The sequence below is a fragment of the Adelges cooleyi genome, unplaced genomic scaffold (assembly GCF_023614345.1).
Source record: "Adelges cooleyi isolate 19-005CV unplaced genomic scaffold, UGA_ACOO_1.1 ACOO_flye_CR_arks_rails_tigmint_CR_PRNA_247, whole genome shotgun sequence".
In the NCBI taxonomy this organism is placed as follows: Eukaryota; Metazoa; Arthropoda; class Insecta; order Hemiptera; family Adelgidae; genus Adelges; species Adelges cooleyi.
The window spans coordinates 8,532,014-8,550,473 of NW_026095912.1; the positions used below are offsets into that span (position 1 = coordinate 8,532,014).

Below are 18,460 nucleotides of genomic sequence, written 5' to 3' on the forward strand. Positions count from 1 at the left end.
AAAAAAATTGTTTTATTACCTACTTTAAAAACAAGAAAGAAAAAAGAACACATTTAAAAAAAAATACAAAATTAAGAAACAAAAATGTTGATACAGTCTCTATATAAAAAAATAATCATTAAATATAATAGACAATAAGCAAACACCAAATTATATTTTTAAACAATTTTTTTAACCTATTCCTAGAAATTCTAGAGCATATACCAAATTGGGAACTTAAGTCAACTTTTCAAAAATCTTACTGATGTATTCTCATAAAATAAATGATCATATTTTTATTTTGAGAAAGGGGAGTCTAGTATGTAATATAATATAGTCATAAAAAAATTAATTAAGCGTTACAATTTTATGATATTTAATTAATATTAACCTATATAACAATAACACTAATGCAGCAATATGTACATGTAGCCCACATCATTTTAATGTAGCCTAAGTAAAATTATATCGATTGTGTTTACTATATATCAAAATAACTCTCTCGAAGATACTGAAGGGAATTATTGTACATTGTATTGACGTTAATTGTACGCCTTACAATCCGATGTTTTATATTTTTCTGTACATTTTAATTGTTTTTGAAGACCTAACGTTTTTTGTGTTTAATTTAAAAGCGTTACTTTTACTCATTAAAAATAGTTTCGGTTAACTTCTAAAAAGAGCCACTAGAGCAACAATAAGCAATAATTTTTGGATATAGACCTTAATCTCTTAGGTTCTATATTACAAATATAGCCACTAGTCTAATTTTAATTATAATTAGATGTAGTACCTAACGTTGACTAGCAATAGTATTAGGAGATGTTGGCTAATTGTCATTTAAGTGTCGGTTAGCCCGCTGGCTCTGATATAGTCTCGAAGGGCTAAGAAATAAATAGAAATTTTATCATCTTGCAGTGTCCGCTGGTTAGGGTGAACCGAAATTTGACGTAAGTGTTTTACTGTGTGTGTTATAACGTGCGAATATTAAACAATATCAGAAGTAGAAGCATTTAGAATTATAGCCTATTATAAAACTCTTTTGATTTTAAAAAATTAAATAAAGAAATATCAATAATAATAGAACACGTTAAATGAATATTACTTTAAATGACTTTGTTAATATATAATATATTTAATTGAAAACTGGTATTTATGATAAATATTAAAAATATTATAACACTGATTTAGTTGATGAATATTATTTTTAGTAGGTTGCTAAAAAGCAAAACCAAGAACTATTTAAATATTGAGAATTGCTTTTAAACTAATATATATTTAACTAACTATTTTTATAGATACAAAAAAATGTCTAGCCAAACTTCACCAACACGATACGTTAATAGTATTGGTACCACTTCTGCTGTCAACTACTTATACGTTTATTATTTATTTTGTAAGAATTATTGATGTAGGGTTTTTGTTAGGGAACGCTGCGTTTACTAAGACTAAATAAATCAGCCTCCACGTTTGGTCTGTTGGCTACTTGTGATTATTAGAGGTCAGTACCGCGGTTAATAGATGTATCGTGAGCCAGTCCAGCGTACACAATTGGCAGATTTAATTTTTAAGGGACGGCACTAAATAGGCAACAAGCGATGACAAAACCGTTTTAGGTGCTGCAATCTGCAGGATAATATATCCCAAACACCGAATGTCTGCGAGCGGATGTTCAAAGAAAAATTAGGGAAGTAGCTGACAGAGTGCGTTGTACCGTAACTCTCAATGCGCCTGTCTGGCCTAGCAATTTCGGGTGCCATAATAAACCCCAAGGGTTGTCGGTAGAGTTGAAGAATATAAATCAATAAAGTTTAGTTCGGCGTTCTGTCGACAGCGTGGACCGTACGCTGATGCTAGTAACTTTTGTCGCCTCGTCTGGGTACATCGCACGCAGTCTATAATGGCGTTATTTCAATTTTGTATTAGGTCAGCCGTGTTATGGTTGCCCATTGCCGCCGTGTTGTATCAACTAATGTCCGAGAAGACCCATGCAAAACATAACGGTTTTTGTGACAACGACAATTTCAACAATCGACCTACACATCATGCGGTATTTACCAAAGAACTCAGCTCGGCCGAATACGGGCCCGTAAACGCGTACAAAACTCTCAACTGTTGCGCCAAAAAATACGAGAGTCTCGAATGGTTCAAGGACGGAAAACCTTATCCTTGGGCCGACGGCGTCTCCAGTTTCACGATTAATCCAGACAGCAGCAACCAGACAATTTACACGGAGAACCTGAAGAAATCCGACCGAGGCAAGTATACGTGCGTGCTGACCGACTACACCACTACCACAAGTCATTCGTTTCGTTTATCCGTCATTAGCCAAGGCGGTTATCTGAAGGGATCGCCGCTGTGGACGTACAAAATGTCTAGCATATCGTCTCCGTCCGGTCAGTCCGTCCGACTGTACTGCGAAGCGTTTGTGGGCAAAGCGAACTCCGACTCTAGTAGCACGATAACGTGGAGAAAGAAAGGCGAGCCACAAGCCATACAATCCGATGGTAAATACGTTATCGAAAAAGTCGTCAGGGAAAGTGATCTTGTGCTGGGTGCGTTCCTCTACATACATAGAATGGTGGATGCGGATTACGGTGAATACGAATGCACCGCCACAAACACGGCTAAGCAGACGGCCGTACACTCGTTGATGATTTTAAAATCGGTCGGCCACGAACAAACCCTCCCTTACAAGCTGCAGGATCGCATCGACAGTGTTTTTCACACCACTTGGTTTTTCGTCTGGATCAATTCCACTCTGCTGTTGTGCGTGTACGTCCTTTTGTGGATCGAATCGATTTCCGTTAATTTGCAGAATTTAAAAGTGCAACTCGTCAAGCGCCTAAATATTATGTTGGGATGTGAGCGCACGATAGCCGTAATGATATTTTTCAGCAAATGCAACCGACCCGAAGCGGTTTACATGAAGGCAAAATTGGAACAGCGTTATGATTACAACTTCTGCGTCAGCGTCGTCGATTTAAGCCTGGACGCCATCAGACACAATCATTTTTTATTGGCAAAAGATTGCGACTTTGCCATTTACATAATGGCATGGAACGATAACGAGTCAAAGGAGTCATATCATTTATCGCTGAGACGCTACCAGAAATATGGCAAATGCAAAGTCGTTGCCTGCGAGATGCCGAACACGCCAACAATATGGTGTGAAGAACTCATATCCAACGTGTATGATCAAATGGAAGACAACGATCAAAAATAATCAGAACATAATCATTACATACATACTCTCTGTAGTCACATTTCAAATGTTAGAAAATTCTCGGGTATTATTATCTTTTATTATTGTATAAGCGATTCCTAAATAATTACTTCCGACAAGTGTTGACCACTCTTGTACTTTTTCTCTTTTGTACCTACGTTAATTTATTCCGTTGATTATTTTAACTTGTTTTTTTAAATGTATTATCTATTATTATGTTGTGAATTATGTTCACTGACTTCTTTGGCTTAATTTTATATTCAATTTTTTTGCCAACAAAATCTTTATGTGGTTGTTTGTGTACATTTTTTTTTGTCATTTTTCGCGTAAAGTGTATTAGCAGAATACACTCATCGTAAATTTTTCTAGATGTCTTTAAAAATATTATAATAGTAGTTTTGAAATTAAATTGTAGTTTTTTAAATTGTAGTAACACGATACTCATATGGTGAAAATGAAAACTTTGTTGTTTTTATTTATTTTATTTTTGAATTTTCCGGTCTAGAAAATCGATAGAGGTCGCAGCCAGCCCACTAACGCACGACGGGTGGAATCTTATTTGTAGCCCGGGACAAATCCACCCCGAAGCACAGTCTCACACATTAAAGACACTCTTTATACACACTACCCGGCTGTCACCACTGTATTATTGATTATATAGAAATGTGTATTCAATCGGCAGTGAATTTCTTAGCCACCCATTAGTCAGTGCGGTGGCGCATGGGAAATGAGGCTGGGTGTGAAGGGGGAGCTGGTATTGTTTGTATTAATACATGTATAAATGTTAGTCTGCTGTCTGCAGCTCCGCGAACAGCTCTCGCCATCAGACCCTGGATCTGAACGGGGTCACTCGTTTGTGGCTCGTACATAAAACCGTTTAAGAGCCACATACCTACCAAAGCAAATCGACGTCCACGGTTTTTTTTTTCTTTTCATAAGTGTTCAGGTAACATGACCGATTACCGTCGGTGTGCCCGTAAGGGACTTCTGTTGTCGTTGTTTCTGATGTCGTCGGTACACACCACTATACAGAGAACGTCGCCCAGTAAGTATACAGCTAAGTCCGAAAACGGTTTGGTACACGCAGACCTGACGGCGTTTTTATTATATACAGGTTGCGACCGAACTTTTGTGAGCCTCAGAGATCCGAAAAACGGCACTTTTCGGGCACCTAACATCGTCAACACCGAGCTCGAGTCCAAAGTGTGCGTGTACACATTTATGGCCGGTTTGCACCAAAAGGTCTATGTGTCATTCACTTCTTTTCAGCTGCGGAGCATTCCTCCGGAGTGAGTACGCCTGTTTGGCTATTCTCGCTTTAGCCTCCACACGTTCTTTTTCAATTAAACAGCTGTGATGCCGATTCCCGTGTTGATGTCAGGCGTGGACAATTCAAAATATCGACAATCATTTAATTTTCACTAATGACGAGACGTTTCTTTTGCTATTTACCTGAGTAGCACTTCGGCACTACTAAATCACAGAACACTATACTTATATCACATAAATAATTAGATACGTCAGCGAGTATTGAATCCAGTGTTGGACATCAGGGCCAGACGTTGCAGCAGGGGTGACCTCTTGGGGCTAGTAACCCTCATGGGGGAGGGGTAAAGGGGTTATGCCACCCATCGGAAATGCGTGTTTTTTGTCGAGAGGGGATACTAAAAAAATCATCGTCATCATCATAATGTTTTCATAATGGCCTCATGAAGGCCCAACGCTGCCATCATGAGATGGTTTCTTGACGAATTCGCTTCCGGGACGGGTCGTCAATCCGTCCCCGGAGAGGAGGATGGCGGTTCCTTTTCACCGGATTATTGCTCGCCCAGCAAACAGAGCGCCTGTGACCGAGTGTCGAACCGGCGACAGTGAGCGCCAACACACTGCCGCCTTACCCACTCGGCCACTCCTCCTCCTCAAAAAATAGTTTAATTATTAAACGCAAAATTATCCATAGTTATGTGGGTAAGATTTTTTATCAGGATCCGTTTAAAAATAACTTTCGAAAAGCCTGAGGCCCTGAGGCATTTTTAATCTTCTAAACCCGTCTTTTCTTATTTTCATGACAAATAATAACTTGATATTCAAAAGTCATTTAAATTTTTATTTAAATCTTTTTTTTTTTAAGCAAATAAAAAATTATTTAGTTAAATTTGAAAATTTATCTCAATCATTTTTGATTGGTTTTATCTTCGATATGAAGCTGAGAAAGTATTAACCGTCAAGTGTAGTTTTCCTCTTTTTAGTTTTTCCTTTAATAAAAAAATGTTTTACTACATTAAAGAAGTAAAATAATGAAGTATTTAAAAAAAAAACCTTAACCACCAAAAAAATAAAGTTGAGCATATACGCGTATTTCGGCAGCAATGTTATCATAATAAGCTTACAACATGCTGACTACAGATTTTTAAGAAAATTGTAAATGTTATAGGCTATAGCCCCACTTTAAATCTACCTTCGATCTAATTTTCAAACTTTCAGTCCGAAAACTTCACTTGAAAAAGAGAAATAAAAAAAAAACGGAAAAAGGTTTATAGTATTTTATCATATGGTCTTTATTTTAAGAATATTCTATACAAATTTTGAAATAATTCGACTGCTTTTTAAAAAAAGTTATAAGGTGGTAGTATTAAACGTTTTTAATTTTAAACTAAACCAATAAGTTAGGGTTCTTTTAACAAATATCAATGAACATATTCATTTTAAACTTACATTATAATATAATAAAATTAATATTATATTATAATATTTTAGTTATAATATTACAAGACCATAATCACAGTACTTAATTAAATCATGAGTAAGTAAATTAAGGAAAAGGCATAGACAAACAGAATAAGAAAATGTGAAATCTATAAAAAAAAGTATGAATTTACAAAATTAGTTCAACGTTTCAAAAGACTTATTCATTATATTTACATTACTTTCATGTCTCCGGAAGGACATCCTAATCACTGTACTTCATTTTCTTTAGGTATTAATCGTCAGTGAACCTAATTGTATTAGCTGTTTGTCAGTATGTACAATAATTTTTAATATCGCTTATTACAAAATATATTTCTTTTACTAAACATGAAATTACTCCAGATACTCAATTTACAGTCCTTAATTTACAGCAATTAATATGAAGTAACGACTGCGTATAATCGTAGAAAGTGGTAACTACATATTTTAAAATAATTATTATTCTTATTATCTGTATAATAAATGAGCACGCAGTGGAGTATTTTGGGAGGGTGTCCTCTAGTAAATGTATTATCAGATTCGTTGTAATCAAATCTAATATGGACACACCTTGAAAATTTGACCCAAAAAACGTCACTGATTATACTTATTTTATATTTAGCAGTAGTTGTAGTAGTAGCAAATAGCGACAATAGTGATGAAGAAACTGGAATTTTCACTTTGACATATGGAATGATGACTAGTTTTTCGTTAAGTTCTCCCAAAAATATAAACTAAAATATTTACATTTTGTAGGTTTGAAAAATTCAAACGAATTTTGTATTCACTAATTGGAGAAACTTAAGATTTCTCATCTGTCAAATTTATTTTAGAAGAACTATAAGCACTCACTTATTAAAATTTACCTTGATCAGTAAAATAGATAATTTTTTTAAATAAAAACATGTAACAACTGTTTTCTTGGGACTTTCTCTTAGGTGCTTACACGAATATGTGGATGTTTACACAGAGGTGGAACTTGGCAAAAATAACAAGGATTTGGTCGACTCTCCGTTTGACGGCAGATACTGTGGTGAATCACCGCCCAAAGACAGAATGTCTTTGTACAGAACCTTAGGGTTTAGTTTCTATACAGACAAGAATACGACTTCCTCAGCATTGTTTGAAGGTCATTATTACTTCGTCGATGAATGTAAGTGTCATACCTTCGTTAAGGGGAAATTTAATGAAATATGTGTAAAAAAAAAATCCATATAATTTGAAATGTTGTTATTAAGTGATGGTACGAGTAATAATAAAAACAATAGCAAACATAGCAAAGGAGAGAAAAATAGATAAGATAAAAATTATATATAGGTAAATTATGGAAAAGGTATGGAGAAATAGAAAAAGAATATATGAAATCTATAAAAAAAAAGTGTAAATTTACAAAATTGGTTAAAATTTTCAAAAGACTTATTTATTATATTTACATTATTTTCATGTCTCGGGGAGTCGTAAAGTCTAACAACGTCAGATTAAGTTGCTCAACCAATTGTTTCCATTCAGTTCATCTGAAATTTGCCTTTTTTTTTAAAAAAAAATGACAATTTTTTTAAGAAATCCTATGTTTTGTTTCTTCTCTCGATTTTAATGACTGCAGAATTCTATTCAATAAAATCCACACCTCCTTTTCATGTTAGATCTATACACAAATTATCCTAATTATTCTGCCGTTAACGGTTTATTGTCTCCCTTATTATAAAAAATTTAATCATGGCTATTTTTTTAGCCTCGAAAAGATGAGTTCACACGATCCACGATTCAATTTACAAATATATTTATACTTGTAATCCAATAATCCAGCAGCTGGAATAATGGATTTTTTTTTTAATCCTGTAGTTTTGGATTGATTGACTACTTGTAATTCATAATGGATTATTTGTAATCCAGTAATCCAAAAATAATAATTCTGCAAATCTCTGCCTATAGCTATGTATCAGTTTGAAACGGCGAAGCGAAATAGTCTATGCTCATTTATATTCCACTCAAACAAAAACGAACAAGGTATAATCGTGACACCAACGTATCCCGCAATATACCCATTAGGTTTACAATGTACGTACCTGTTTCTTGGACAACCCGGCCAAAGATTACAGTTGGAGTTCAATGATTTTGATATAACCTCTGGCGGGCAGCAGTAAGTGAATACCGCAATATGTTTATAAAACAACAGACGTATGAATTTACTTTTACTTATTAGTTGCCCCTTCGACGTAGTCAGTATATACGACGGCAACGATACAAGCAGTCCATTGATCGAAAAATATTGTGGCCAACATCGCAATTTGGTTGTGTATTCCACCGAGGAACAGCTTTACATGACATTTGATACCCTTGAGAGAGCAACAAACCCACAACGTCGAGGATTCAAAGCGAAATTCAAGTTCAGCCAGGACTTTGTTACGTTAGGTAAATCTTGGGGCAATCGTTAACATTGAAACACATTATATTTCCTTAAATATAATCCGATTTTACACACAACAACAAAATTTATCGGACGATTCTATTTCACAGATTTCATTGAGAAAAAAGACGGTGAGCACATCCGAGGTACGGAATGCGATCAAAAAGTATTGAGCAAGAAGGCGTCGTCCGGATATATTTACAGTCCGAATTATCCACTTCCATATATGAAAAACGTCGTTTGCCGATATTTCATATACGGTATAGAATCTCTACAAGATTTGGAAATAGTCAAATTAGAATTTCTTTCTTTGCATATACCCAAGACAGACCAAACGGACCAGAGGTAAAAATATATGTATTATATACTTATATTTTTCATACACAAAATCTAGCAGACCGTCGGATGCGTAATTTTATTTGCGGCATTTATCGATTTGTTAAATTTAGTTGCACTGATGGCTACTTGAGATTATACCTGAAAGGTCAGGAAGAAAAGAATAAATACGACTTGTTCGACCACGAAATTTGTGGCGAGCAGACTTACAATAAGGTGTTTCAGAGCGATGGTCCTAGGCTCGCTCTGGTCTTCAGTAGCGAAAACATAGAAGGTCGAGGTTTTAAAGCCAAATTTACTTTCATACCAGGTAACTAGAAATTCCTTTATTATATAGATTTGTATGACTTTTTATAATAATAATTATGTTATCCTATCAACTCAAAAAGTAGAGTACCTCGTGCCGGGAACCCCGGCAACAGACAGTTCGTGCCATTATAGTTATCGTAGCTCTTGTATTAAACAAGGATACTTTAATTCGCCCAGACATCCGTACTACTATCCAAACGGGTTGGACTGTACGTTTATCTTCTATCTATCGTCTGATGAACAGATCACTTTGATATTCGATCACTTCAAAATCAAAACCACCAAATCTAACACATCAATCGCCCAATACGGGTAAGACATATGAGTATCGTCTACTACTAAGCTCAATGTATTGCATCTTTACACCACCCATTTTCAACACTATAATATTATAATTATACCCCACTAATATCATAATAATCACCTCATTCAAATAATCGTGGACATGTATTGTGTTTAGAGTAACGGTTTGTACCGAAGACTGGCTAGAGATTTACACAGTTCATGAGAACAACGTGGACCAATTTATGGGCAGATACTGTGGCAGGACGACACCCGGACCATTAGAGTCGGACTTGGGAGCTGTAGGCTTAAAAGTACTAATGCACACAGACTCCAAAGGCGTTTACACGGGCTTCAAAGCTAGATATTTTTTCAAAGACGCCAAACCAATAATCGGCGGTAGGTTATTAATCGTATTGGTTTGTTATCGGTACGAATACTCAATTTGAATCATTCGAATCGTTTGTTTTTGTAGACTGTGGCAGTAAGATCAGTTATTTACATTCCGGAAAAATACTAAGTCCGAAATTCCCAAAGAGAATTAATTCATTGCCAAAAGGAATGATAACAATGACGTGTAATTGGTTCATTAATGTTAGGCCTGACCATAAAGTATTGTTCAATTTTAATTCATTCGCGGTAGAAGGAAACCCTTTAAGTAAGTTTTTTTTGCACAGCGTTCCGAGGAAATTTACAATAATAGACTATTGCCCATCAGCATAGGGCAAACACTTCAATAACTGTTTTTTTATTACAGCTAAAGGGTGTGGAATAGCAGTGGTAAAAATTTGGTCGTCAGCTGGAAATCCGCCGTTAGAACTTTGCGGCAAGAAACTAACCGATTCATGGCAATTTTTGTCACACTCCAATCAACTCAATATCAGGTAACTATTATGACAAATCCCTGGACATATTCATCATTACTATTTATTTTTGGAATAGCTTTACAGTAGCTGGGAAATCAGATATGGGCAGCATTTTTTATGCAAACTGGAATGAAGTGACGGAACGCGGTGGTAAAATTCACAAAGTTGTAGAAAATATACCTAGCCTTGGCTCAAGAACGTAAGTTATGAAGAATGTAACAACAAATTTCGGAAAATATGTTTAGCGTTTTCGTTGGGTATTTACTCAAAAATATGAGTTTTGTTGGATAAATGCATGTCTAAAAAAGATATAACTGGGTTGGGCTTTAAAAAAACCCCATAGCTTTAGTTTTCAAATCTCTGTAACATGGGTCGTACAATATTTAACAAAACTGCAATTCTAGAAGTTCGAAATTTAGAAAAAATATCAGTAACATAATAAACATAAATACGGTAAAGCTAAGGAGCGTTATTTCACCTCTGCTCCCTCCAAAAAAATGTGCTCAAAATAGATTTTTTTTAAATTTTATCTTAGGTAAGTAATGTAATGTAATGTAAGATAAATTTTATCTTAGGTACAATAATGATGAAAATGAAAAACTGTTTTATATTATACAAAAGAGCTGTAATATTGTTGATCAATGATCACAGTACTAGAATAGTGTTAAATTACTAATTATTTTTCTTGTTATACTTTTAGGTATTTGATGGACACCAAGCAGACACAACACTGGTTATTTTGGCTGCAAATTGTTATACTATACATTAAGGCAATATGGCAGTGAAATTGCTAACTTTCTTGTTTTTCATCCTACGCTTTCGAACTTTTTTCCCCTAATTCCCCTTTGAAAAAAAAATTGTTTAAATTAAAAGTTAGCATAAGCAAGCTCCAAAAGTGTACAACTTGTCTAAAAAGTGCAAAAACTTGCACTTTAACATTCAGAGCGAATTTTTCGACCCATCCACATGTTCTTTACATCCCAGAGGGCAAAAAAAAATGTTTAAAAAAAAATCGAACATTTTTAAGTTTTTCACTACCATATCGCCTTAACACGTATGGAAGCGGACACAGGGTCAACATATTGTAAAGTATAGACTCGGGAAAAGGGTATAAATTGTTTATATAATAAACAAAGTTATGAGATATGTATAACTCCAATTAATACATAATACACGGTAGGTAGGCTGTTAAAATTATATACTCAATAAAATATATGATGTTTAACATATATTCTAAAATATACATAAATAAAACCTAATTTATTGTTAATCCCATCTTACCTTACTTTTGTCAATTACATGAATAACCGTTATGTACCTCTACGCTGTTTGCTCAATCGCGATAAATTCTCATTAGGCAATATTAAATTACCATATACTCATGAGTGATTTATTTAGGATAAGACACACATTTTCTATTAAAATAATAGCAATTTTTTAGTTTTTCTTTTTAGAGAAACTTTAGTTAATGTTTTAAATTTAGGAGTGTAGTAGAGTAATGCACACAGATAAAAATAAATAATAATACTACACTCTTCTTTCAGCCTTACATTTTTAACTTAAATAACTTTGGAAGTAACTATCCAAAACTGGCTAGCTACCAGTCAAAATGTTCAGCAAATTATTCTTAATTCATAAAGTTAATTAAATATGTACGTTACCATTTAAGTTTAAAAAATTCGTTGAATTCTAAAAAATTCTAAAAAAAAGTTTACGTAATTACGTTTAGTAAATTAATAACATTTGACATAAATAACAATGTTTTCTAATAGAAAAATTACAAAATTTCAATTTTTTTTAAGAAAATGAGTGTCTTGCCTTAAATTGATTACGTGATTAGGGCTAAACATTCTTACAAAAATAGAATTTACAAATAAAATTTATGGTATATATAGATACTGTTGTTAAGTGTTGTTAACGAATTTTTTGTTTAAGTTTTACCCATGTTATAATCATTGTAGTGTTTATAATAGTATACTAGAAGCACTTTAAGCTTTAGAGTAATAAATTATGCCAGTACGATCTCTTTTTAACATGTCAAATCTTCTATAATATAAAATGCTAAACCTTGAACGTTGCATTGAATTTATTACGAGTATATAAAATCATAAAAACACCTTACCATTGTTATAAGAATTTATATTATATTACCTATGTCTAATTAAATGTATACGATTTACGGATTTACCTATTACCTACTATTATTAAACCTTATACAAAGTTGTGTTTATATAAACCAAAATATTGCAATATGTACTATGTATACCTATCGCTACATTTATAAAATATAACAACCGATTATTTTAAGTCTATAAAGTATAGTTGACTTCTTTATGTTTGACATAACATACTATATTATGCGTTTGTAAGTATATTTTACAAACATTTAGCTATCTATATTTGCTAGCTTACTTAATTTATTATGAAAATATTACCAACCTGCAAATAGCCATCATTACTAAAATTTCAGAAGCCAAACAAATTAATTTGTTTTTTTGTAAGTGTACAGTATTATACACTGTATACATCATCGGTTTTTGTTGGTATCTCTATTAGGTTAATATTATTGTATATTTAATATACAGAGTGATCACTTTAACAAAAAGATAATCATTTTCAATAATCGCAATTTTACAATATTTTAAATTTATTAAACGTTTACCTTTTTCAGTACTTTCTAAATTCTAGAGCTCTATCAAGTAAAAAAAAAAAATTATATTTAATTATCTTTATAAATTAAGAACAATTAGCTGCAGCTGGTAACTGATTAGTAACCATTCTTAGATAATTACTTTTAAAGTTTAACATGTAGAAGTTTAAATAACAGGAGATAGAATGGAGTGTACTATTATTTTTACCTGCAAGCATTAATTACTTCATTCCACTTCCCGTCCTAAATTTTAAATTTTAGTGGATAATTTCAAAAGTTTTTATCCAAGCCTAGTTATCAACAAATTTGAATATTGTTTAATACGTATAGTAAAATAACATAAAGTGTCTCCACAAAGGAAAACCAACAAAATTGTTATTATTTTAAGAGAAAATTAGTGACTTATCCTAAATTAATCACTTTTTATACACCTTCATTAAAAATGGTTAAAAAAAATTCAAATATTTAAAAAAATATTACGTGTGTCGCTGACACCAATGGTGAGTGACCTTGAACCTTATAACATCTTAAAATTTAAAGTATACTATATAACTCTTTAATTATAGATCGAAATTTCTCAGGCAATATAATAGTAAGTAAAACTTCTTGAACAGATTTATACTACATTTATACATTAAGTAATATGTTAATAATTTTATAAGAATATTTAAATTAATTTAAAAGAAAAAAAGAAGTTATAAGAGTATCCACACTTCATGCAGATACATCGATACATTGGTATGTCCTGCAGTCTAGTATCTCTAATCTATTATCTTTAATCCACGATCTCTATTAATACACCTCCATAATCCTCCTTCATACTTCATGACGTCAGCACTGTGACACAAAACGTGACGGACAAATTTTCGGAATGACCTCCATATCGATGTCAAAATTCTACTTTTTGATTAAATGAAATTTAAATGCTCAGAGGCACGCTATAATAATAAGATAATGTGTCGCTTAAACCTTAAACTGTCTGTCTCGAAAAGTAGAACACAATGCACTATGCACATAATACTAATTATTAATCAACACATTCGCATTTCCATATCTGTTTTATATTTATCTATTATAATTTTGCATTCTGTATACTAAAAAATCTTTTATTAATGAAAATGTGCAAACTGCTTTAGTGCTTTATTCAACTACTGTTATCCAAATACTGCCCACATCCTGAGTCTAAATGTATAATAATATATTGTTATTTTAGCAATTACCTACAATCTACATCTACCGGGTTGTACCTACTGTCAGAATAAGATATTTTTTTGATTACATATTTTATGCATGACCGTATTCGCGTCGAAAGTGCATTTAAAACGTATAAACCTATAAGTTCGTTAAATTCGTCGATTGGCCTTTAATTAAATCATATTATATTATGATTAATTCATGTTATCTGTATTTAATCGTTATGGCGCCACTCGCCACCAGGCAGCAGCAACAGCCAATCAAATAAATATTCGTTTTTTTTTTACATAATAGGCCTGTAATATTACAATGGGTGCAAGGTTGTGTTGTGTGGAATCCAACCATGTGTGCAATTTGCGGCAATTATGAGCGCGCGATGAACTGTTTTGATAAGATAAGAGCAAAATATTGTGAAAAATATTATATGATTAGTAGATACTGCAGCTAAAATAATAAATAATAATATTTTTTTTCTCATTGCCAATATTATTGGCGAAAACAAAGGTACATAATAAAAATAAACCGCATTCAACGTCATCGTCTGACTTGTTGTCGAAAACGAAACGCCAATAGCGGCAAAAACATTATCACCTAAAGCGCATTCGGGCCGTTCCTATTTCTAATGAATAATGTTACCAAAAGTCGTAATATTCAATTATTTCATATGGCTGTTTTCCATACACGGGACCTGTTTGGCCATCAAACATCCAGTCATTCTGAGTGAGTACACCATGCTTGTGTTTGTGTCTGTCGCTTTATTGACGAAACGGCGTACCCGTTAATTATGCTACGATTAAGGTCGTTCTGCCCCAATCGTCTCCTAAAACTTCACCCATTGTTGTTGGCTTAAGAACATTTTAATGACATTGACCATCCCTGGGAAAATTCTTAAACCCACCTAATATAGACTGTTATTTGACTAAAAAACTTGCTAATCAATTTGACGTAAGACACTTTGCTATTTTCTGATGACAATTTTTTTTAATTTTAGATAATTATTTTTTATAATGTGTATTTTTCAATTTCTATAAGTTTTTTTTTTAATTCAAGTCAGTTTGGTACTTAAGAAGTTATTACCATTTTGGTATGAGCCAGAAATTGTGGCAGATTAACAGTTAGTAACATAAATATTGCACTATACCTTACCTTACACTTATAAAAAAATGATAACCAGCAGAGTAATTATTCAAAACTAAATGATATTGCCCTTGGATAATTCTTGACTTGAAAAGTTGATTAAACATGTCTGGTATAAAAAAATTTCCTTAAATTGAACAAATTGTGATTACCTTACAACTTGAAATAAATGTGACTTAAAATATGATTGAAATGTTCTCAAAAATAAAAACACAATATTGTATTGTATTTCACAAATGATTGATTAGGTATTTAAATTACTGTAAAAGATAGGATAACATTTATTTGATTAGGTAAAGTTATGAATTACTCAAACTGATCATTCAGTTTAGCACTTGACTTGGTTATAAATGGTTAATACTTAAAAACAATATTATGTATTTAATGAATACTTGTAGAGTAAAAATTGTGATATTATTGAATTTCTATACTTGTATATACTTAAGCTATGAAACCAAGGGTTTGCTCTCTCCTTAATAGTTTCCTTATCAAAACCTGATATTGAGCCTAAGAATCATATTTTTTCTTTCAATCCTGTCTCTTAAAATTATGCCTCTAACAGCAAGCTTGTTATAATGATAAATACATTTATTTCATTTTTGTTATTAACATTTATTCAATTTGAAATTATATAAGCTATTTTTTATAATAAAGTAAAATTAATATGTAACTTGTTTTGCTTATTTAAATTCAATATTTTATATCTTAAGAAAAATTGATTCATGTTTTTTTTTTTTTAGTTCCTGGCGATGGAGGTAGTCAAATTGAAGCAAAATTAGATAAACCCAGTGTAGTACATTATTTATGTGATAAAAAAACCGTGGATTATTCAAACATTTGGTTGAATCTAGAACTTTTAGTACCATATGTTATAGACTGCTTGGTGAGTATCAATTTGAAGTTATTATTTCTTAGACATCACATTAACATTGTACCTTTTAGCTTCAATGAGTAATGAGAAGGTATTAAGGATTTTACAATGATATGTTTTTTTATTAGATAGATAATATGAGACTGATCTATGATAACAATACACGTACTACCTATAGTCCGCCTGGTGTTGACATTAGAGTAGCTGGATGGGGAAACGCCACTGCTGTAGAATATATTGATCCAAGTTTAACCTCATTTGGAGCCTACTTCAAAACTATTGGCAACGCATTAGTCAGCGTTGGTCTAGAGAGAGACGTATCAATTCGAGGAGCTCCTTATGATTTCAGAAGAGCTCCGAGTATGACCAAAAAAACTGTCTATATTTATTAATTCATGACTTATATTTACCTATTTAAATTTTTAAACTTTTAACAGATGAAAATGCTGAATTTTTCATTAAGCTTAAGACCCTAACAGAAGAAACATATGCTCAGAATAACAACACGCCCGTTGTTTTTATTGTGCACAGTATGGGTGGCTGTATGTCTCTTCAATTTTTGCGCAACCAAACACAAGAGTGGAAAGACAAACACATCAGAGCATTGGTATCTTTGGCTGGTGCTTGGGGTGGAGCCGTCAAAGCGTTAAAAGTTTTCGCTGTAGGTATGCTATGAAAATCACTATTGTCTGTTACCAGTAAACGTTCTTATTCACTTATGACCGTCTACTTCCTTAATATGTAATTATTGTATTGCTTTTGATGTATACAGGCGATGACTTAGGAGTATATGTACTCAGCGGTAGTGTTTTGAAAGCAGAACAAATAACTTCACCTAGTCTAGCGTGGCTATTGCCGTCCCCTTTTTTTTGGAAACCAGATGATGTACTAGTTCAGACTGAAAAAACAAATTTTACCATTAGCAATTACAAATCATTTTTCGAGTATGCATATATTATTACCGTACCTACTAGTGATCCTACGAGAGATGGTATTTTTGATAAAGCAATATTTTATAGGGGCATTAATTATATAACAGGCTATGAAATGTGGCAAGACATAAGAAAATACAAAGATTTCGGACCTCCCGGTGTCGAAGTCCATTGTCTGCATGGTAGTACCGTTACTACAGTCGAAAAGTGAGTGGACAGTTCCAGTTTCTATGGAATATTCTCACTAACAAATTTCGTTTTTTTTGTTTTTAGATTGGTTTATGGACCTGGTAAATTTCCAGATAAATATCCCGACATAAAATACGGCAACGGTGATGGTACTGTAAACATGAGAAGCCTCGAAGGTTGTGTTTATTGGGCTACTATGCAAAAGCAAAAAGTATATCATCAAGTTTTTCCTGGTGCCGATCATATGACAATTTTACACGATGAACGAGTGATGGATTATATTAGTCAACTCATGGAAAAATTATAAATGATAGTTTATCATATTTTTAGTCCGCAGACTGACGAAAAAACACTCCTTGTGATTTTAAGGGAATGTCAAGAGAGCTATTGATCAATTTAATGTTCACTAATAAGTTTTTAAAGCTGTTCCTTAGGCTAAATACTTTACGGTGTTTAGGACAGATACATTATATTTGCTCAGTATAACCTAGAATAGAAACTGAAATATTAGTTATGGATTCAAAACACACTAAGTTTTAACTTATTATTGTTGGGTATACAATTGTTATTATAGTAATATTTCATTGATATAACCTCTAAATATGTTACAGCGTTTTTTTAATTATTATTATTGTAACCATTTTTATTTTTTTGTTAACTTTAAATAACCATTATGCGACTTGAGAATTTGATAACACTTAACACCTATTTAACAGACAAATAGTATCATTTTTCATAAACCATAATATATTATTCACTTTTAGCAAAATGTTAAAAGAAAACTTTAAATTGTATGTACAATTTCGCTTGCTGCTTACACTTCTAACAGTTGTTAAAAGTTCAGCTAATGTAATAAAAAACGTGTGTGTGTGTATAAATATATATATATGTATATATTAGGTCATTATCGAAATCAGCTTTGAATTCAACAATTATTATTAGACAATAAGATTACAAATTTTAAAAATATGCTTAAAATTACACATGGGTGAATAATTAACAATATTGTGTTGAACATTTTTTCAAATGTCTGTTGACAGTTAATTCACTCTCTCATAACACAGTAAAAGTTAAATTTTTCACTTTTAGCTTCGATGCGGAGCTGAGAAGAAGGCTATATTTTTTAGTTTGGTTTTTTATGTCTGTTTATCCACGATATCTTAAGTCGGAGAACCGATTTCTTCATGTAGCTAGTCTATAGATCAAAAATCGTACCTGATAGTTCACCCCTTCACCTTTGATTTCGAGAAAAACAAAAAAAAATTGACATATTTTTCAACTAAAAATTTACGGCGATCTATAATAGTTTCAAAAATAATCGAATTCGGCTAAATTTGTATGGAATATTCTTTAGA

The 18,460-nt window shown here is 32.5% G+C and overlaps 2 protein-coding genes across 6 annotated transcripts; both read left to right on the forward strand.

Moving 5' to 3' along the window:
* The first annotated feature begins 4,019 nt into the window (after positions 1-4,019).
* LOC126836349 (cubilin-like) lies at positions 4,020-11,743 on the forward strand. 5 transcript variants are annotated; one of them, XM_050569607.1, is made up of 13 exons: positions 4,020-4,250; positions 4,320-4,494; positions 6,871-7,085; positions 7,865-8,072; positions 8,136-8,344; positions 8,450-8,684; positions 8,789-8,985; positions 9,065-9,296; positions 9,445-9,665; positions 9,742-9,924; positions 10,024-10,150; positions 10,209-10,331; positions 10,833-11,743. In XM_050569607.1, the coding sequence occupies exons 1-13, from the start codon at positions 4,157-4,159 to the stop codon at positions 10,915-10,917; spliced, it is 2,304 nt and encodes a 767-aa protein (XP_050425564.1). In that variant the 5' UTR covers positions 4,020-4,156; the 3' UTR covers positions 10,918-11,743. The 5 variants fall into 5 exon arrangements, with proteins under 5 accessions (XP_050425564.1, XP_050425565.1, XP_050425566.1 ...); XM_050569608.1 differs by having other exon boundaries at positions 9,068-9,296; XM_050569609.1 differs by having other exon boundaries at positions 9,143-9,296.
* Positions 11,744-14,289: 2,546 nt separating this feature from the next.
* LOC126836353 (phospholipase A2 group XV-like) lies at positions 14,290-18,053 on the forward strand. The gene is made up of 7 exons (XM_050569623.1): positions 14,290-14,696; positions 15,854-15,996; positions 16,113-16,344; positions 16,422-16,649; positions 16,757-16,928; positions 17,004-17,123; positions 17,190-18,053. Exons 1-7 carry the CDS (start codon positions 14,606-14,608, stop codon positions 17,410-17,412), a joined length of 1,209 nt encoding a protein of 402 aa, XP_050425580.1. The 5' UTR covers positions 14,290-14,605; the 3' UTR covers positions 17,413-18,053.
* The last annotated feature ends 407 nt before the right edge of the window (positions 18,054-18,460 follow it).